At 43.2% G+C, this 20,833-nt stretch overlaps 1 protein-coding gene across 3 annotated transcripts in view; it reads left to right on the top strand.

Moving 5' to 3' along the window:
- The first annotated feature begins 239 nt into the window (after positions 1 to 239).
- The window catches only part of LOC136362966 (neurexin-3-beta), a 351,965-nt gene continuing 331,371 nt past the window's right edge, over positions 240 to 20,833 (top strand). The window contains exon 1 of one of the 3 annotated variants that reach the window (XM_066321974.1): positions 240 to 1,228. In XM_066321974.1, the coding sequence (XP_066178071.1) occupies positions 985 to 1,228 (244 nt within the window). In that variant the 5' untranslated portion in view covers positions 240 to 984. The remainder of the gene's footprint in view (positions 1,229 to 20,833) is intronic. The other 2 variants (XM_066321975.1, XM_066321973.1) reach the window with 2 other exon arrangements.

Raw genomic sequence — 20,833 nt, 5'->3', positions numbered from 1 at the left:
GCACGAGCGCATGAATGGCGGGGGCGGGGCCTCGCTCCGGCCCCGCCTCCCCCCGGAGCCGGCCGGTCCCTCTGCGCAGCGCCTCGCCGCTCCCATTGGCTGGCCGGCGCCGGGACATTTGCATGCGGCTCGCCCATTGGCGGAGCCGCTTCCCCGGCCGCCCCGGCTGCGCTTCACCTGCGCCGCCGAGTTGCCCGCACTTGGCGCCGGCCGCCCGCGCCCGCCCCCGGCTCCGCTCGCTCCGCGCCCGGACCGCGCCGCCCGCCCCGGCCGCTCCAAGCGCCCGCCCGCCCGGGAACAGCTGGCCACACGCTCGACGGCTGCGCAGGGTTAATCGGCTGGAGCCCTCGGTCGCCTGGCTTCGCTGGAAGGCGGATAACAATCTAGATCGCGCTGTGTGTGTCTTGTGTGTGTGCGCGTGTGCGTGTCCTAGCAGTTCTGCATTGCAACACTTGCTAGTGGAGAAGCAAGAGAAACCCCCCCGGAATTGGGATAAAAAGAAAAAAAAATAATAATCAAAAATTTACCTGGGGTCCCTGGCTTATTTCTTCTTTTTCGTTTTAAATAGTTCCTCTCAGCTAAGTGAGAGACAGCGATCGCAGGCAGGGAAAAGTCCTCAAAGGAGCCCGTGATCCTGGAGGAACCTGAACAGGACCCTCGTGCGGACATGTGCGGCTTTCCTGCGCACTCCTGGAGGCTCGGTACGGCCGCGGGGTTCCTGCCACAGTAGATCCAGACCTGGGAAACGGCGCGTCTTATTCGTCTCTGTGTGGTTACTAACCTTCCCCCATCCCTCCCCTTCCGTGCTAGCACTCGCTCTCTCGCACACACACTGTCTCTTTTCCTGAGCACACGCGCACCCCCCTAGAGCCTCGGAAGCGACTCTCCTTTCTGCTAGCATGGGTCCCCTGGCATCATGAACGCTGTTCTCTCTCCCCGGCTGGAATTCAGACTGCCCGTCTGTAGGTGTCTTGTGCCTTGACCATGCACCTGAGAATAGACCCCAGCATTTGCCCGGGACGCCGCCCCGCCTGGACCCTGTGGATGTGCTCCCTCTTTTGGGGATGTATCGTCAGCTCTGTGTGGAGTTCCTCTAGCGTGGCTTCTTCTGCCTCCTCTTCCTCGTCTGTTTCTCAGGCTCAGTATGAGCATCACTTCCACGGCAGCAAGCACCACTCTGTGCCTATCTCTATCTACCGCTCCCCTGTCTCCCTCCGAGGAGGACACGGTGGGTTCCCGCTCTCGTTTCTTTCTACCCTTTTCGCAGAGCAGTCGGAGCAGCACAGGGGGAGCGGGGACGATGGCCGTGTCTCCGGGGTGGGGGGTCCTCCCTGCCCCTCGTATTTCTGCCGTTCGCTGCTCTCCCGGTTAACCCCGCGCTGCTCCCCGAGCGGAGCCAGGGCCGGGCACGCACCGCTCCGGGAGCCCCGTTGTCCGGCCGCTGCGGTGCAGCGGGACCCCAGGAGGGTGGGCACGGGGCGGGCTCGGGTCGCTCCGTGTCACACGGCAGCGCCCACCGGCTCGGGACGGCGGAAGGGCATCCGCTCCTGTCCCGCTGGGATCCTGCGATGGGGAATCACGAACTCCCTGGCTTGTAGCGGCCGATACGGTCATTGCAGCAGCGCGTCTTCCCCGCCGGCCATCCCCGTCCCCGGTCGCCCGGCTGCGGGAGGGCCGGGGGCTCGGGGAATTGCCGCCGCTCCTCCCCTGCCTGCTGCTCGCAGAGCTCCGGGTGAGGATACAAAGGGCCGTACAAAGGAAAAGGCGAGGTCTCGTTCCTGGTCCTGGCTTCCCGCTTCGTACCTGGTAGTGTCTTCCTGGGAAACCCCGGCGCGGGAAATAGTAGGGAGTAGGTTTTCACTGTGGCAGCAAGAGAGGAGGGGGAGAGGGTGTCTGAAAGATGCCAGGAGAGAGTGAGAGGGCCAGCATCGTGCCCCTGAAATGCTGAGCAACACTTAACAGCTGGACCCATACAGCCTCTTACCCACCTCTCTCGAGTCTCCCCACCCTGACAGGAGTTGGCCTAGGCCTGTCTGACGTGGGGGCTCTCCCTCACCTCCACCTTCTCCTGCCTTCTGTCCTTGTTCCTTAGCTGCTGCTTTCAGTCCTATCATCTGGGAGAGGGAGACAGGCCAAGACCTGGCCCTTTCCCTCCAGGGCTGCAGGTCAGGGTCAGGTCTGCCCTTCCATCACAGGAGTATTCACCCAGAGATTCACATTTGTGCAGGGCCAGAAGAAGAAGAACCAGTATCAGAAATGAGGCATAGGAACACTTTGAAGAAAAGGGAAGGGAAGGAAGGAAGGAAGGAAGAGCTGTGGCACAGTTGGTTGAAGTGCCGCATGGCACTGGCTGCAGCAGACACTATGAGGGTGTGTTGTCACGGCTGTGTCAGGGTTATATGGATATTGAAACCTGGAGCACCCCGGAGAAGTGCTCAGGTGACCAGAAGAGCAGTCTGAAGGATTCAAATGGCACGGCGATGAATGGCCCTCCAGCGAAATCTCCAGGTACATTGGCAGAGTTGTCAAAGCAGCTCAGTATTGCAGGTCTGAGCTGAGGCGTGTTGGAGAGGCAAAGGGCTCAGGAAGGCAGCCAGGAGGCAGATGCTGCAGGTCACAGCTGAGCACCAGCAGAGCAGGGCTGTGCTGGCAGGAGGTGCTGTGGCAGAGCTGCTGGAGGGCAGTGGAAGAGGGTGGCAGGGAGCTCTGCGAGGGAGGTGGTGGATGCTCTGGCAGTGCGGGAGGGGGAGCCCAGGGCACTGCAGAACAGCACCGTGCTGCAGAGGCAGGACTCAGGACTGAGGTGGCAATGGGTGCAGTAGGTTGAGGGGGAGGTGTTCAGCCATTTCTGCAGACACAAGTGGCGCTATCCTTTCAGCCTGTCGAACTCCCACTTCTGCTCCGAAGTTCTCATCCATCCTGAAATGCAGGAGAAACATTCAGGCCCCACATGGAAAGGGAACCAATGCCATGCCAGACATCAAGACCATCTGTTAAGCACCACCCATGTGAAACTCAGTTATGGGTTATTAATCACTAGCAGCAGGGGCCCTGTTATTTGCAGCAATGCTTGAGAACCATGTGAGAGAGTCCCCGTTGTGCTAAAGTGAGAAACATGAGGGATCAGCCAGTCACTGCCTCAAAAGGTTTTCAACAGCCCAGCTTCTGTAGCTTAGTTCTTTCTCTTGTGATGAAAGGGGATAGCAAAGTCTGGCTCGTAGGTCACTTGTGAGGAAAAGAGAGAAGGATGTAACAAAATGTGATAGTGTTTGGCTTTGCTGTAAAAGTCAGGCAGTAGTCTGTGAGAGTCTAGTGTGTTTCCTGGTCAAGAAATGATAGCTCTTTTCTCCTTGATGGCTTTTCCATCTCCCTGAAAGTCAAGTAAAGCCTCATTTAGGAGCCAGGAGCAAAAGCAGTTATCAACTTTAGTGGGAAAGTGGCATTTTTTCGGTGTCCCCATTGCAGAAAGGAATCAAGGGAAATAGCTCAGGCTAGTGCATAAGCCAGTGTGAGCTGTTTGGGTTTTTTGGGGGCTTTTTTTGGTGGGGTCGTGTTTTGGTTTGGTTTTTTTTTTCTTTCCTCATCATGCCATGTAGCAAAGCTGTCATAAAAACCCACTTTGGCATAAGTAAGGGGGTGAATGGGGTGGACAGAGAGAGGGAGATTGAGAGAGAGAGAGGGAGACCACAAAGACAGCTGGTCTTGGAAACATGCATGGTTTATTTTTGTGTGTTCTTTCACTGTTTCCCAACAGAGGCCCTTGGAACTTGGATCTGTAACAGCATAGTGGAGTCAGATTCCAAGGAGGCTGTGCATTCCCTGTGTTTCCTGGGATTTTGATTATTTGTTTTTCCTAGAGGGAAATAAGAAATTCCCCTAGAGGGAAATAAGAAATTCAAGCTGCCCTGCTTGGTGGCTATGTTAATACAGGTTTTTGAAAGGAATCAGATCAGGATCATGGCCACCCTGCTGTGTTGTCTTCCAGCCCCACAGTGCTGACCACTGGGATTCAGTCTTGTATTTAAACATATTTTCCTTTTTTTCTCTTATATCCCAGTGGACTTCAATCTGTTTGAAGAAGCAAATTAATATCTAGCACAGAGGAAAAATAAATGTCTCACAAGCAGTGAACGCTTGTTTGGAGTCTGTGTCTAGTGCTCCTTTAAAATTAGTGGAAAACCTTTTTGTGGCTTACTCTGAGCAGGACCAGACCCAGATCTGGCCATCGCTGCTGTGGTGGTGTTGTGAGAGTTAATTCTGGAATCACCGACCTGGTGCTTTACAGTAGTTGGGCTGCAGCCTGAAAATGCAAAACTTGGCACTGTGCATTTTCTCAAGGAGAAAGTCTTTCTGACAGGTTTACCTCCTTGTCAGCAGGGGAGTGAGCCTGGCCAGGCAGGAGACTTCAGCAAGTTAGAACAAATCTTTTTTTCTGTGTGAGTACCTTCCTTGACTAGCAGAATCTTTATCCCTGAATAATAGGAAGGAAAACCCTTGATTTCTTTTTTGTTTCACTAGAGGCTTGTGAGACAGAGGGAGGAACAAAGTTGGAGCTGTGTTTATTGAAAGTTCACATGTGCTGAATCCTCCTGTTTCCCCTGGGCTATTTAGTGCTGTGCTGGGTCAGCTGCTTTACCGGAGGCTGCAGCAGTGACTTCACAGCCCCTCTTTCCACATCCACATTGCCTCAGCTGATGAATAATGTGTGCCTCTGGTTGACAGATAAAATGAAGGGAATTGTGCCTGTTTGGTCTTAGTGATGAATTAATTAATTTGCTTTCTCTTTTTTTCTCCTCCAGCTGTTTGTTCTCTGGCTGTCCTTAATGGCTGTGGAGCAGGGGTGCACAGAGGGGATGTGTGATGCCTTGTGCAGATTGCCCCTGCCTGCAGGGACTGCTCTGCAGCTATGGCAGCAGTGGTGGGCATGGGATAGTTTTTCATTTTCACTTTGTGGGGCCTAGGCTAGCCCAGGCTGTTGCACTAGTCACAGGAACAAGTGTAGGTTTATTGTGAGGACTAGTAGTGAGCAATCATCGCACCTTGTAAGTATAACTCTCAGGCCTGAATCAATTCTTAGAAGTTCTGTTATTTATATGAAGAATTTCCTTCTCTTATATCTCCTTTAAAATCAGCAAATGAGAGTGAATGCTTGGACAAATCAAGTGGGTGTTTCCATAAAATAGGCCAGTATTCTGCAAACCAGTGTCAAAGATTGCCACACACAGCTCTAGCAGTGTACCCTTTTTAAAATACATAGGTCCTTACTGCTCCTCTGCTGTGGCTTATTCCTCATCTCAAGATTCTATGTTCTTGCAATCCTGCCTTTTATGATAGGAAACAAATTCCCCATCCTTGGCCATTCCCCAGTCCCATTCCCCAGTACAAAGCAGGACCTTTGCTGGTCCTCCTTCGCTGGGAGATTACTTTGAGCAAAGATCGGTAGCTTTAGCAAAATGGACAAAGTCGCTCTGTACAGAACAGTCAGCAATCCAGCAAAATGAACTTCACTCATAGCTGAAATTAAGGTTGCAATTAAGTTCTGCAAAGGTGAAAAGCTAGGAGTCTGTCTGCTTTCTGTGGCTTGCTTTATTCTCATATCAACAATGAAGCCTGTTTTTTTGGCAAAGACTACTGCTGGTGAATGCCTGAATGTTTACATTCCCTTCCTCAGAGATTTTAACAATGATTAATTATTTTTAAAGGAAATCTACTTAAATTATCTCAAGCTGGCTATTCAGAAATCAAAGGATCCAAACTCACTCACTTGAAGTTTTGAGTGATCATAGCTGGGCTTTTCCCTCCCTTTGCTGACTCCGTAGCTCTTCTGTGAAGGTACAATTTTCAGTAGTTGAAAACAGAAAAAATCTGTGTTCAACTACTGAATGTACAGAAGTTGTTTCCTCAGCATAGAGTTGCTATTTGACTTTTACATAATTTTCTATGAAACAGTTTCCAATCCGGTGCTTTGACTTCTCATTCTGTGCCCTATGTTAACTGTTCCCAACTAGGAATAGTTTGCATTGGTCTCCAAAAGTGATGTTAAAGTCTGGTACTTGTTCTTAAGAGATCCTAATGATCTTCGAGATCTGGAACATGAGGAACTTATTGTTGAACCCTATCTGTCTTATTTAATTCATGTCTCTGTGCTCTTTGAGACATTGCTCAGACCTATACTGCTGAAGGTATAGTCTCTTAAGACATGTAAAAAAGCCTCCTCTGAAAGCCACTTTGTGCTTGCTCAGTATCTCATAGCACATTTTGCAAAAGGGGGAATGTCGGTTCTAGTCAGAATTAGATCAGGGCCTTTCTTCCTCCTTGTATTTCCTTTGCAATTAAGACTGGAGAGAGGTTTCTTTTTCTTTATTGTTTCTGTTTTTGGGTAATACAGCCCTGACTTTTTCAAGCAACTGCTTTAAAAGCACATTCTGCTGCAGAGGTGAATTACATTTCAAAGACAGGTGAAGGATCCTGCTGTATGTTTTGTGTAGGCACTGATGTTGTAAGGAATATATGGTTATGTGACATCACCTATGTAGTCAGAATACTGCAAAATGGAAATGTTACTTTTTTATAATATTTGTACATTAAAAAGATAAGATTTTTTCCTTAATAATTTTGGCTAGTTTTTCTTGTTGTTTTCTTTTTCTTCTTTTGCCATGGCATAAAAATATGTGTTTGAGCAGTGTAATGACATCCACTGGGTTATTATATACTGTGCTATTGGGAGCTCCAAATTCCTTACACATCTCACTAGAAGGAGGAAAATGCACTTAGGTCATGTAATGTGGCAATACTGACAAGAACAGAATAATCTCCAGCTGGTGGAGGGAAGCTCCATGGTTTGTGGCACTGCAGGTGACCGAATAAAGAGCTGGAGCTTCTAAGTGTAAGTTTTGTCTGCAAAGTACAAAGGATGACCACTCTGGTTTTTCCTTTTCCATGTGCTTTAAGAAGACCAGCTCTCTGTGTAGTTGCCCAGGATGACAGTCCTGTGCTGATTGGCTGCCTTATGATGGTTTCTTTTTTGTGTTTTTTGGTTGATTTGTTGTTGGTTGGTTTGGTTGGTTGGTTTTTTTGTGGGTTTTTTTGTGGGTGGTGGGTTTTGTTTGTTTTTTGGTTTTGTTTGTTTGTTGTTGTTGGGGTTTTTTTGTTTTATTTTTTGGTTTTTGGTGTTTTGTTTTGTTTTTTGGCTTGCTGTTCTAGTAGTCTTTGATAACTTGGAGAGGTCATTTGTACAAGCAAACAAAAACAAAATAGTTTTCATGTCTTCTGTGTAAGCTCTGTACACAAGATGACATGCCATTGACCGATGGCTCTGATTTGTTGTATGACCTTGACAAGACATTACTTTACTTTCAGACTTGTTTTCTTCATCAGTGAAACGAAGAAAAAACCATTTTTTTCACCTAGGTGAGGCAAGCAGTTCTGGTGCATCTGTGTGCTTTGAGATCCCTGGCAGGGAGCCATAGAAATGAATGAAACCCCAGTAGTCCTCTTGGGCTTTAGATGTCAGAGAGCCTTAAAAGAGCAGCCTGCTTGTATCACTTCTTGAAGGACAAACGAGACACCTTCAAATTGTGAACGTAGCTCCTAGTAGTGTTTTCCCTTATGGCTTTAAAACCTGGGCAGGTTCTAGTGCCAAATCCCAGCACTGGTGTTTCTGAAGGAGCAGGAGAGCATTTTGGCATTTATGGCTGTGCCAAGCTCCAGGGAGCTGCTGGAACCAGGGACCTGTGATTCATCATGACTCTCTCACCACTCTTACATATTACTTCTCTTGCATTCTGTGTGTGTTGTTTTTGCACATTAAAACAACTACTTATATCCCCGAGTGACTTTCCCCCAAACTATGAATTTAAAGTACTTCCGAAACTGTCTTTTAGAATTTGAATATAATTATAAGCTTTGGGTGTAAACTGTGGTTTTTGCTACATAAGAAACTAATGGAAATGATCTGCCTGTTCCTGTAGTTTACAGATTATACGCTTTATATCTGGGGATGTATATTTAGGCTGCTTTTCTGTATGGTGTATTAAGATGAAAATGAAGTTAGTGTGAGCTATGGTGGTTGCGAAGCATGAATAGTAGGGCTGATAAAGGACATTACTAAATTGATCCAGTGCTGTGTTTTACTTTATCTTAGTTTGGCATCTTTCATCTTTTTGCATTCTTGATGACGGAGAGCAGAAGAGGGGGAAGTATTTTACAATCTACAGAGGGTCTTGTGCCTGCAGAAGATCAAGGGACAGGGTGAATGAATCAGAAAGATGTAAAAGTATTGCTAAAAAAAGACCCTTTACTTATTCTCTGAATATCATGCAGTAAAGAATGAGGGAAGACTTTGTTTTCCAGAGGGCTCAGGAAGAGAGTAACATCTACCATCACTTTGGTCAGCAGCCCAGGCTCCATTTAATAACTTCAGAGGGAATCCTTTTCTGTGCTACCCTTGGAACTTGATTTTAAATTTAGAATAAATTCAGCATAATAATCAGGTCAAATTATTGGAAGATTATTAATCTACTTTATTCAGATCAAATTAATGGAAGGGGCAAGGAGGTGAAGTTTGGATTTTTTTTTCTGAAAAAATGCCTGATTTTCTGGACATGTTTGGTGAACCCTTTGTTTCCTTGCTCATCTGCTGCACTGCCCAGTGAGGGGTTTTATGGCTTCCTGTCATAGGTGGATCCTGCAGTTACAGCAGCCTGCTGCTCCTGCTCCAGCTGGTTTGCCTAATAACTCCAGCCAGGGGAGACTTTACAGGAGTGATGTCTGGAAACGTTTCTGTCTAGCTGGTTCTGTGTGTTTGCTGTCTCAGATACCAGTGTTTCAGTGCACAGAAGTCCTCCTTTCTTGGTGAGGACTTCAGCCGTAAGCATGAGGACAAAGCAGCAGAGTATGAAATTCCCCAGGTAGCGTTGGGAAGTCAGCTGCAGGGTGGTTAAGGGAGAGAACACGTAATAGATACAAAAGACCTGAAATTGTTGAAGAAATGGAAGTATTTCCAAAAAAGAGGATTTTTAAAAAATAGAAAAAAGAAAAAAAAAAAAAGTAAGACCTGATTAATTTTATTTGGTTGTTGTATTGACTGGACTACACATAGAAAATGGGTTCTGCCAAGGTCTCTACTTGACTTCTACTCTGGAAGGATTCTCACTGCCTGATTGAACGCTTAGGAATTCCTGTGTTTATTGCATTTTTGTTTATTGCCTTTTGTAACTTCCTGAGTTATGGTGATCATCTGAGACACTTTCACTCCAAAGACTCTTGGGGCTTGCAGTTATATTGACACGTTTTCTTACTTACAAGCACTGTGGATCTTGTAGTATTTGGTGAAATAAAAGTGGAAACAGTAGGTGGAAACCTGATATTTTTCTCTTTCCTTTATGTGTTCTCGATTTACTTGCCTAATGGTAGCTCATCTCAGCTTTTCTCATATTCTGATTATGCTACTGATAGTTATGATGTTCTGTACTTTCACAGGAGAGTTTGACATTCACTGATGTTCACTGAGTGTAGTGTTCAGGAATGCTGGTGGCCTGGATAGGACCTGGAGTGATCCTCAGTTTATATGGCCTACATCTAATCATGTGCTTGTGTAATGTCTCTGTAGGATGACCTCTGCTCCCCCAATGTCTTCTGTTCTTTGTCCTTTAGTAATGAATGCCAAAGCTATTCTAAGTTTCCCTGATCTTGCTCCCCTGTCTACAGTCCAGCATATTTCTGTCAGTGTAAGTTTGGAAGATACTGATGGCTTTGAATGCCTTTTCACTTTTTATTATCTCACCATGGAGCCTGCTCTCCTTCCTGTCCCCTCATGCATTCAGAGGCAGTTCATTAGAAGCAAGGAAAAGACAAAGAAATTAATTTTCCTTGAGAAATGTATTCAGCACCTTATAGAGGCTTGAAGATAAACAGAGCAAAGAATTCTTACTAACTTCTTTTCAAACTTTTTTTTTTCCATAGAGAATCTGGAGACAAAAAGTGTCTGTGCCCTATAAACATCCATTTACCTTGTACCTTATTTTTCTGACACTAGGCACTATGAACATGCCAGGATGGCAGTAGGCTGGAACAGAATAAGGTGATGTGGGTTCCTGTCCTTCAGAATTGATGCACACTTGCTTAGTATAAAAAGAATATATCTTGTAACCAAATATCAAAGTGGCAGATTCTGCCAGTGCTGTGTATCAAGCTTATTTCAATTCAGGTAATTGTTATTCCAGACAGGTTAATTTCTATTTAACAAGGGCTACTTTTCCTGACCCAGTCATTAGGAAATATACTGGCAAAATGAGTAGCCTCCTGTACTGGTTTAATTAATACTTGATAACTGTTTGAAAAATGGTCAAAACCTGAGCCTTTTGTGTGTTTGTTGGTGAGAAATTTTGCCATTGATGTCACTGAAGCCATATTCCAGTTGTTAATGAGCAGCACTGAAGAGGTTTTTCCTCAGCAGCAGAATGGAACAGAACTGAGGACAGGAATCCCCAAACATTTTTTTTAGCTCTGCTCCTGGCTTACCTTGATATACTGGGTGGTGAATCATACATTGCGAGGCAATTCAGTTTCTTTATGCTGTAGTGCAAAAATACGGTGATTTTTAAAAATCTTGTTAGATTATGAGATGACACACATGAAGAACTATATTGTTACTTTTCTTTCCCAGTGTTCTGGAAAGCTATCTTCTAACTTCAGCTAGTAGATTTGGTCCTTAGAATTTAAAGAACATCACAATGGTGGGGCTCCTGGTACTGTCTTTGGAAGAAGTCCTGAGCAGGATGGGTGCCTTTTTAGAAGGCCAGTTCTGCAAAGAAATACTGATTCTCATCCTAAGAATACATTGCCAGAAACATGGAAGATGCCTGGGCTGTGTGGTTAGATGCAGTGCTCTGTTTCAGTCCTTTCTTTGTGTAGAGCAGTTTCTACTGCTGGTGCTGGTTTCATTTACTGCTTCAAGGAGCTTGTGGACATACATTTCTCTTCACTGGTTTTAGAAATCAGAGGGGATTTTTTAGACCAGTGACCCAAAAGCTGACTGTATACCGCAGCCTCTACTTTCATTGTCCTTGTTGGCTGTCTTCTGCTTCTGTCACAACTTAGATTTTTTTCTGCAACTGTTCAATCAATTGATTTTACCAAAAATGGTGAACAAAATTATTGAGGTGATTTTGGCAATCAAGGGAAAGAAGAGGGGAGGGAGAAAAGAGGAGGAAGATGGAAATTAAGCTGAAGTGTAAATTCATTCCCATTCTTTCTTTTTCTTTGATCAGAAGTAAAGGAGGCAAGCATTAGAAGAGTCACTAAAGACCCAAGTAATTCTCAAGAAAAGAGACAGGCAGTTTGAAGCTAGAGGGAAAAATACACTAAATAAACTGGAGAGAAAGGAGCAGTATCAGAGCTTAGCAAAGAGGCTGCCCTGTTGGCTCCTCTTCATCTGAGCTGAGGAGTTTCAAGTGCTCTGAAGAGGGCTCTGGGATATGCATCTTGTCCACCAGAGCGCCAAGTTGCTGATGTTCAATGTACAGTGGTCTTTTAGCCACACACTTTTTTGACTTTGGATCTAGACTTCAGAGTATTCTGTATGTTTTAGAAGTCCAGTTACTGTGATGATTGAATCACACATTTACCTTTCCATTTTTTTTTTTTTTGAAAGTCTTATTGTCAATATCCAGAACACGACATTAATAAATTTAACTTATTACCTGTCAGTCTAAAGACTCAGGACACATTTGTTTTTACGGAGGGAGAAAGGGTGGATTCTGCTGCTGCCTGGCAAGAGGAGGGCTGTGCAGTGCTTCCTTTGTGTTGCTAAGAAGGTCACTAGGACAGGCCCAGGTAAAGGCAGGGCTGTATGGCAGTCAGCAGTGGTGCCTGGGGGTGTGTGCTTGCCCTGTCTGTGCTCCTCTGTTACACAACAAGAGACCAGGAGGAGCAGTTGGTTCAAATGCAGTGTCTGAATAGTGTGCATTTTTGCCAGGGCACCCCTCTGTGTGTGCACAGGGATATGTGCAGTGTTTCTCCTTGGGGAAACTTGATTCTCTTCAGAAGCAGTATCTGGGTTTTGGATTTCTGCTGAGGTTTAGGATGATGCTGAATTCATATCCCTATGGAAGCTGAGTTCAGGTTCAGGAAAGGGCTAGGGGCTGTGTGTGGAGAGTATTTCCCCCTATCTACTATCTAGGGAAAGAAGTCATATCTGCAGGAGCTCTTTCTCTTATCCCATTTCATTGTCTGAGCAGCCATTGAAGAGCATCCTTCTCTATAACCTTTTTGGATTCCTAGATTCAAGAGCACCTACTAGATTCAGTCCCTGGCCTTCATGTAGCTGAACTTGACCATGTTTACATGAGTTCTAGTTAGGCAAGAAGTCTGAAATATCACAACAAATTCCCTGACGTATTATAACAATGCAAAGTCCTTATTTTATACTGCAGTGCTAATAATTTCTAATTATTTGTAAAAGAAATTATTTATGAATAAATTAAGGATTAAAAATAATTGATTATTTTTACCTACATGCAATGGGTGGCTGTTGTAAAAGACAAGATTTTTGTTATCTTTCCTGTTTTTACTTCACCCTTGTTTTCATGTCTTTGCATGAATCACAAAGAAACGGGGCAGTCATTCCAAAAGAATTTCTGGGAAAGTTTTAGGATCCTGCCATGCAAACCTAGGGTCTGTAAGTTCATGGACAAGACTTGTACTATTAGAAAATAATTTGGAATCTTATAGTCTATAGTTTTTTAGGCTATAGTCTTACAGTGGCAAAGATTCAGGAACTTTAAAAGATTTTTCGTTCAAATTACAGTTGAGTCATGAACTCTGTCAGTAATCTCTGAGGACAAGGCTTGGAATATGTGTGAGTGAATGTAGAAATTCACTGATAGAGAAATCCCATTTTAGAGTTGAGGTAAGCAGGGGACTAAACCATCCCAGAATGCTGAGCTGCAGATAAACTCACAGTACAATCAATGATATGTCAGCACCAATTTTGGTTAGATGTTGATACACAATTTGAAGAGACACATCTAACCTGAAGGAAGAAATTAATCACAGAGGATTGTAAGAATTTCTGTATACACTGGTCCATCTGGTCTGGTATTCTGTCTCTTGACTGTGGCCAGTGCCAGATGCTACAGATGGACACAAATAACCTCTTTGATATGGTTAATTGTATATCCCAAGGGAGGGTTGTATTTTTTTTTTTCCTTGACCTCACAAATGATGATCACCTTATGCTGTAAATAGCCAAGGAGACTCATTTTTGAGTTTTGTCGTGGTTATAATATTTCACATGCTGTTCTGTATTAGTAAGTCTTTTTCTTTTACTGACATTTTCCTTAGCTATTTTTAAATTGCCATCTCAAAACATTTTGTGCAGCTTCTTAGACCATCACAGCACTGATAGAGGGCAAGCAACCAGTTTTTGTATTCCTTATTCTAAGATGAGAAAATGGGACATGGAGAGGCAAAGCAGTTTGCTGAGTCAGAAACTGTTGCCACATTTAAACAGCCTGAGTTCTGCTGAAACTCCAGCGTTTGCTGCTTTCTGGCACTTCAGTCCAGGTTATCAGGGTGCCTAATTGAAAGCACCTAACAGGCTTTGGAGGTTAATGGAATTTAGGTTATCTGGATGTGGCTGTGCACAAAGTCAAAGCTGACAATACAACCTGGCAGTGGTGGCATCCCATCTAGTGCACTTTCCACATTGCTCTTGCATGGTGGCATGGTTGTGTTTCTGTCTAGGATTTCTTTGCTGAAATGTGTACACAGGGAAGGGAGGCACATGAATAATTAGTTTGACACTACCAGGAAGTATTGACCATCATGATTAATCCATCCATTTCCTTTTAGTCTAGTATGTCTAAAATATTTACTTTTTGTTCTTAAAAAATTATGGTTTGTGGGTAGATTGTTGGTAGAGTGCTTATCCTTACCTTCCTGAAATATTTAGCTTGCTGCTCGTGAATTAGAGCATTGTACCTCTTTTTCTTCCTAACAGCAACCCACATCATGGATTTCTGAGAACTTAGAAGTATGGTGTGAGAGAGAAACTACACCTTGCTTTGCAGAAAAGCTAGGTTTTTGTTTGCATTTGTGTCTAGTAATAATAAACCTCAGCCATGTTAGATGCTGCAAGAAACCTCTTCTGCCTCCAAACTGTGACATTAAACCTGTTGTGTCCAGTGTCAAACAGCAGCTGCCATGTACTCACAGTATTTCCATTACAGTCCTTGGTGCATAGAAATAAGTCCTTTCTGTTCAGTGTTTTCATCTAAACTAATGTAAATGTCCCAGAGAGCAGCTTTCACATTAGAGTATCCCACAGGAAAGAGATGGAGTAGTGTAAGAAAGGAATATGGAAACAACAAGCTTGTGGGTCTGGGTCATGGTTTAGCCCTGCCTTCTGCTGTCACTCCAGACAAATCAGAGCTTGACCTCTGCATATTCTAAACTCTCAGGTGGTAATGGGGAGTTGAAATACTTGCATATTTCCTAGTCTTGGGAGACACAATCAGCCTGATATTACTTTCACCATTACAGACCAGAAGACATTTAGCTTTAGGAAGAGTCTGTTGTGCTGCTACAGGTCACATCAGTTCCTGTGCTGCCACAGTCTGTACCTGCCTGTCTAAAGAAGTAGCTCTGACCTGAGTATCCCAGTTTCAGCCTCGGTTGTACACTGTGCCAGCTTCAGATGAAAATTTTTATTGATCTCTCGTATTTGTCTAGCAGTTGGCAGACTCAGCCACAGAAAAGGGATTCCAAGGGACTTACAATCTGGGCAGAAATTACTTCCATTTGTTGTTGTAATGTATGATGTGAGTGGAGTAGGGTACAGAGAATGAAGAGCTGTCCCATCTATTTTACTCAAGATTTTTTTTTTCCGTGTGGACAAAACCCCAAAAAGCTGAAAATGTTGAACTGGCTATTCCAAGAATCCAGAGGAGATCAGTCCAAGTAACTTCTTTAAACAGTTACTGCTTGAGAGAGACTGGTCACATCTTTTTGTGAAACATCCAAGAACCTGATGCAAAATAACCATTAATACAACCCTTTCTCTGTGCACAAAAACACCCATTGTACACATCGGCTTATGGCTCAACACCATATGCAGGAATTTAAACAGAAAACCATTAAACTTCTACAAGAAAACTAATACCATGAAAAGATGTTCTCCCAAAACTCATTCCTTCCCTACAATGCCTGTGCTCTCAGACTACTGCAACAGTCCTGTCAAATTCATCCCCAGGAGCAAAATCCATATTAAAATCAAGCCCAGATCACCTGGTTTCTGTAGTCACCATAGTAAAACATCACTCACAGTAAATAGTCCAGAGCCCTGGATTTAACACATGTATGGTCCAATCTGTTAATCGCTGTTGCAAAGTGATCCAGTGCTTGCAAAGATCCTCATGGAACCAAAGCTGGGGAAAACAGAAACCTGCCAATTACCATGGCAAACTCACACAGACAGTAAATGGAAACATCCAGTTAACAGGGGGAGAACATTTTTTACAAACAACCACTCTAACCTATTAGCCCTGATCCTCAAGGGAGTCCTTCAAAACAGTTAAAATAAAGATCTGAGAAACTAAAATTTGTAACTGCTGAAAGTCAAGGGCTGAGGATAGCAATAATGATTTACTGTATGTTGTGTTTCTTCTTATGTCCTGCTGCCTGTGAACTCTTCATATCCTATAGGCAATAATTAGTTCTCCCTCTGTTCAACTGAGGGAAAGAGCCTATTACCATTGCTAGTACCACTCCCCGTGGATCTACAGGTAACAGAAGTCTTGCCTCAAATTGACTAATTTATTAAATTACAGTGTTAAATTCAGAGCTATTGGTATAAACCTGCATGTAATTTTGAAAGCTGTTGCTACATTTTTAGGTCTGAATAGGGTTTATGTTCCTTATGTTTTGAATTTTTTTCCTTCTATACTAGTTTTTCTGCTAAAGGCAAATCTTGCTTGTTTATAACTATTAATCATCATGGGTATAAAAACATCAGATTTTTAAACTTTCTGAAGTATTTATTTATTAAGCTTTCCAAACAAAAAGCATGTTTTTAATGGAACTTGAAACCTTACTGTTAAATGCCTTAAACTTGTTTGAAACCGAATACAGAACAATCCCTAAAAATAGTTTACCTCTGATGAATTACCCTTCAGTGGAAAATTCTCAAGCAATGCTAGTCATAAAATGATTTGTACAGAAATGCAAACAAAAACTCACATCTATGCCATTAGAACCATTCTGAAAGGCTGGGTTACCCGAGCATTAATCCATTTAGAAGGCTCCCAAAATAGTTGCTGTTATTTCTATTGTACTTGATACATTGTGGCTTAAACAGCAGGGGGAATGAGAAAAATTTCTGGACTTTAGCTGTAGGTGGCTAGGGCTCTGGAAGTGAGTATTCTAAAGCATGTTTCTTTTTCACAGTTTTAGGCTTAAAACTGAATGTTTATTGTATTATTACTCTGTAGCTGGAATTTTAATTGAAGACGAATTATTCAATTGAAGTTGCTGCCAGTAAAACTCTGGGAAAAAGCCTTCAAAGACATGGAGCAAAGTCATACATCAGTTGTAAGGTCATGGTATTATTTTAACTGCCACTGTGTAATAACCCAGTGCTGTTGGTTTTTCCAAACCCAGCTGTAATTGTGGGCTTGTTGAAGTCTCACTGATTCTCTTACAGATAGATTTCATAGTGAACTTCTGCAGTATTTCTGCACCAAGAAATTTTGATCTGTAACCTGCTGCTTGAGCAAACCTGAGCTGTGGCTCAATCCCACCATCAGTTCTAGGTAGCCATATTTTTTTGGCTTTTAAATAAATTTATATCCCAAACAAGTCACTGTTTACACAATACATTGTTTAGGATAAACAAGCTGGTACATTAATGCAATGCATTACAATAACTTCTTCAGACACCTATAATTTGCATAAATGAATACTCCTTGCATGTCTCTACTCATTATCGATTTGCCTGCCTAAACTACATGTTTTAATTTTTTTTTTCACCGTGGCAGTTATCAAACAATATATAATTTTGATGAGATCACAGATGTGTAGGACAACATTCAGTCTTCATTTTGCAAGATTTCTCTGTCTTTCTTACCAAACTGTTTCTTGCTAACATCACCACTGCATAGTGTTTGTGAATCCAGAGGAGAGCAGGATCCGAGAACCTTTATCTGTATCTTGCATGTTCTGGTTTTATAATCTTGGACAATACTGCAGTTTCCTCTTACATGTGGGAATTGTTATAGTGATGCAGCTTTGCCAGGAATTTTCAGATGGATAGTAGCTTTTGATCATGTAAAACTTGGGTATTATTGTAAGGACATACATTGAAAACCTTGTGTATGTTTGCAACTACATACTCCATTTAGAGTCCTTGACTTTAACCTTAATTTACCTGCCCAAAAGTAATGTATATGAGAAGCATAATGCTTTGCACTGTGTGGTTATTGGACTAGGTATTTGGTGATATTTTTAAAGGGCATATTCGTTAACACCATGATCTTATCCAATTCCTCACTTAATCTATATTGAGCTGCCTAGATGTTATTCATATTCCCCTACCACCAGCAAGTCAAGGTCTTGGGGAAACAGACTTGATGCATTCTGTTTATCCACGATAGTTCATCATCCAAGATAAGCCAGGGTTGTCTGCAAACTGCAATCTCATCAAGCAGGCTCAGATAACATCTCACTTGACTTTTTTTTGCTTATTTCATTAGCACAACTGTCCTGGAGATTTCGGATGCCCAGGTTTACCGTGCTGGTGAGAGCAAATGATTAACTGGTGATTGAGATTTAGCCATCATTGGCTGCATTTAACGTGACAACCCATCTAGCTGTTACAGTGAACCTCTGTAAAGCTGTGCTCCCAGAGAACATTTAAACAAGAGGTAGATCTGTGCACCATTACTCTTTAAAAGGTCACAATTCATATCTCAAAAAATTATTTTCTACCTTCCCATTTTTGTTATTGATTTCACATGCAGCTGTTCCCTAGCACTGGCATTTTAGAGGCAAAAGGCAAGCTGGATCCCTGATTCCTATTAATTGATCTTTTTTTTTTCACAGCCTAAATAGCTCTGGAGACCTTAGCAGCTACTACTGGTGTGTGGATGTATGCATGTGGTCAGGACCACTGAGCATTCTGTGTATCTTCTTGCAAAGCACGCCCTAATAAAGCAGTTCATTCAGAATGTTCTTAACCTGTGTAGTTCATAATTTTTACATGAAGTTGTGGGCAAGTGAGTAGCTACTCACTTATAGGAACATTTCCTGCTGGGTTTGTAGGTAGGATGGTGGACTGTGGAAAATTCAGTCTGTTGTGTTGAGAGGAAATGAATGCCACCTTCATTTCAGTGCTTGTATTTCTTATGTTTCAGTGTGGAGAGGAGAGGAGAGAGTGCAGCAAGGAGTGAGTTAACTGCCTGATTTACTAAAGAGCTGGGCTAGATAATGTTTCTCATCTTACCCTTTCAATATAGAGGTTTTGATGGTTTTTCTGTTCACAAGGTTCAAAACAGATTTGGGTTTTATCTTCTAAGGGGGTTTACTACAGTTATAACCATTTTGATAACAGTGCCAATAACATTTTTGATAATAGAATTAGCATTTTAAATGCTGTAAAAATGAAAAATGTTGAAAAGTACAATACTGTAGTTTTAAAACACCACTTTTCAATTTAAGAATTCTGTAGTTTTAAAACATTAAAGCAACTGTATTATCTAAGAAAATCGACACCAGAACACTGCCAAAGGAAGCAGAGACTGGAGACAAGGAGGGATGGGATAGTCCTTCATATCTAATGGTGATGAACTTCTCTTGCACTGGAAAACTGCTTGTCCTAGAGAAGCATATCCTTGGGTGACAGTCAGTAGCATTAGCAGGTGTGACAGGAACAAGAAGGCATTGAGTTGATTGAGTTGAATCACCTTGTGTTTATTCCTGGCATGTAATATGGAAGTGTTTTAGTCCTTTGCCCAGAATGTCTGGTATTAAACTTTCCCAGTCCAGCAGAAATCCGCAAAGGCTGTTGACCACAGTCAACTTTGTTTTTAGAAATAACCACATCCATGCCAGACATTTTCAGGGGAGACCAAAACCGGATTATTTTTGTTGCTGCATGACACATTTGAGAATTCTCTGTGGTTCTCCAGTCTGCCAGTGCTGGAGAGAGATATGAGGGAAGTGCTGAGTCTAATGGACCTAATTTGGAAAGCTTCACTCTGCAGTGGGGGGCAGTGCATAGGTCCTGCCTATGGTGTGTGGTTTGTGCTGGGATCTGAAAAGGACACTTGCTGCTGTTGTTCATTTCCCATTCCGGGCTGCAAATCCCAGCCTTTCAGAGCATGTAAATCATCTTTTTAACTGGCTCCTGCAGTTTAGAGAGAGAGAGCACTATACAAAAAGTATAAGGGACCTTCATACATATATCCACCAGTGTCTGTTTCTGGGCTGTTATATGTTTAAATACCATAAGACTCTTCTCATCATCTGACAGCCTCTCAGTTGAGGTTTCCTCTAAATCCAATTTTTGGACACTTCTGTTTGAGCAATCCTCTGGATTGAAATTCGTTTATGAAGGAAAGTTCTGATGTTTCCCCAGGTGTAATAATGTGTTCATGAACTAGTACAGCGTGCACAAAAAGAAAGAACACATACTACACACTTCCAAATTATGCTTGAAGTTCAGATACAGCAGAAGAGTACTTGGTTCTCATCCTAGGTCTTTCCTGCTGTCTGTAGCTTCAATCTCCCAGGTATCTCTCCATTGATACCAGTAATAACAGAATGTGGACCAATTACCTTGTAAATTAAAAAAAAAGCAGGTAGATAATTGACTTTTGGAAGCCTGCCTAGGCTATTATTTTTATTTCTTCTGCTTGCACAGGCAACTTTGTGCGTGACACAGAAGTGTGGCAGCAGAGCAAGGTGTGTATTCTGGGGCAGAAGGTGGGTGGATGGGAGGAGGAGGTTGATCAGCAGGGGCAGATGGGTCCCACAGTGCCTCTCTGACTCAGCCAGGCTTATTTTAGCAAGTGTGTGTGCTCATTAGGGAACTTACACATTGATTAGGCTGACGAGCTGAACAGATGAGGTGAAAGCCCCTCTCCCTTTTCCTTCATGTTGGCTCTGGTGTTAATATTTAAGGTACACAGGATAACTTCTCAGTGAGTATCAATATACTGACTCATTCTACTCAGTGACTATAGCAGAGCTATCCCAGCTTATACCCAGTGGGGATCTGACCCCCCCCCCCCCCCGCCTCTCTGCTTTTTATCTGCTTCAGGTGTCCTAAAAAAAAAAAAAAGTAACAGATTGCATATGATGTAATTTCTTCCCTGGTTTATCCGGTGTGTCAGTCTTTCCTTGTCAGAATCCGGAAGGGAAGCTGTGACTTGGAAAAATAATGCATTCAGTATATTGTGCTACACCAAAACTCCAAGCAGTTTGTCCCTTGCCCCAAATCTTAATATGAAATCTTATTTTGTGACTCGAAAGAGGACAGGATCAAAGGACAGTTATCATGTTCCTTGCAGATCCCATATTGCATTTATGGATGAACTCACAAAGGAGCAGGAGTTGTTGAACATCAATATTAATTATACAAAATCTGTCAACATCAATTTTTAACTGGATGACGTTTCCTTATCCCTCTGGTGGAGGACCAGGGGTTGGTTCAGCATGGTTTTGAGGAGATTGTGCTGCACAGTGGCCATGGACAAGATAGTGTGACAGGTCTTTTGCTCTGAATAAGAAACATCCTGTTTCAAGGCTTATGCCCAGAAATGAAGATGAGACCTGG

The sequence above is a fragment of the Sylvia atricapilla genome, chromosome 6 (assembly GCF_009819655.1).
Source record: "Sylvia atricapilla isolate bSylAtr1 chromosome 6, bSylAtr1.pri, whole genome shotgun sequence".
In the NCBI taxonomy this organism is placed as follows: domain Eukaryota; kingdom Metazoa; phylum Chordata; class Aves; order Passeriformes; family Sylviidae; genus Sylvia; species Sylvia atricapilla.
Note: the sequence above shows the minus strand (reverse complement) of the source record. Positions and strands in the feature narration are given on the sequence as shown.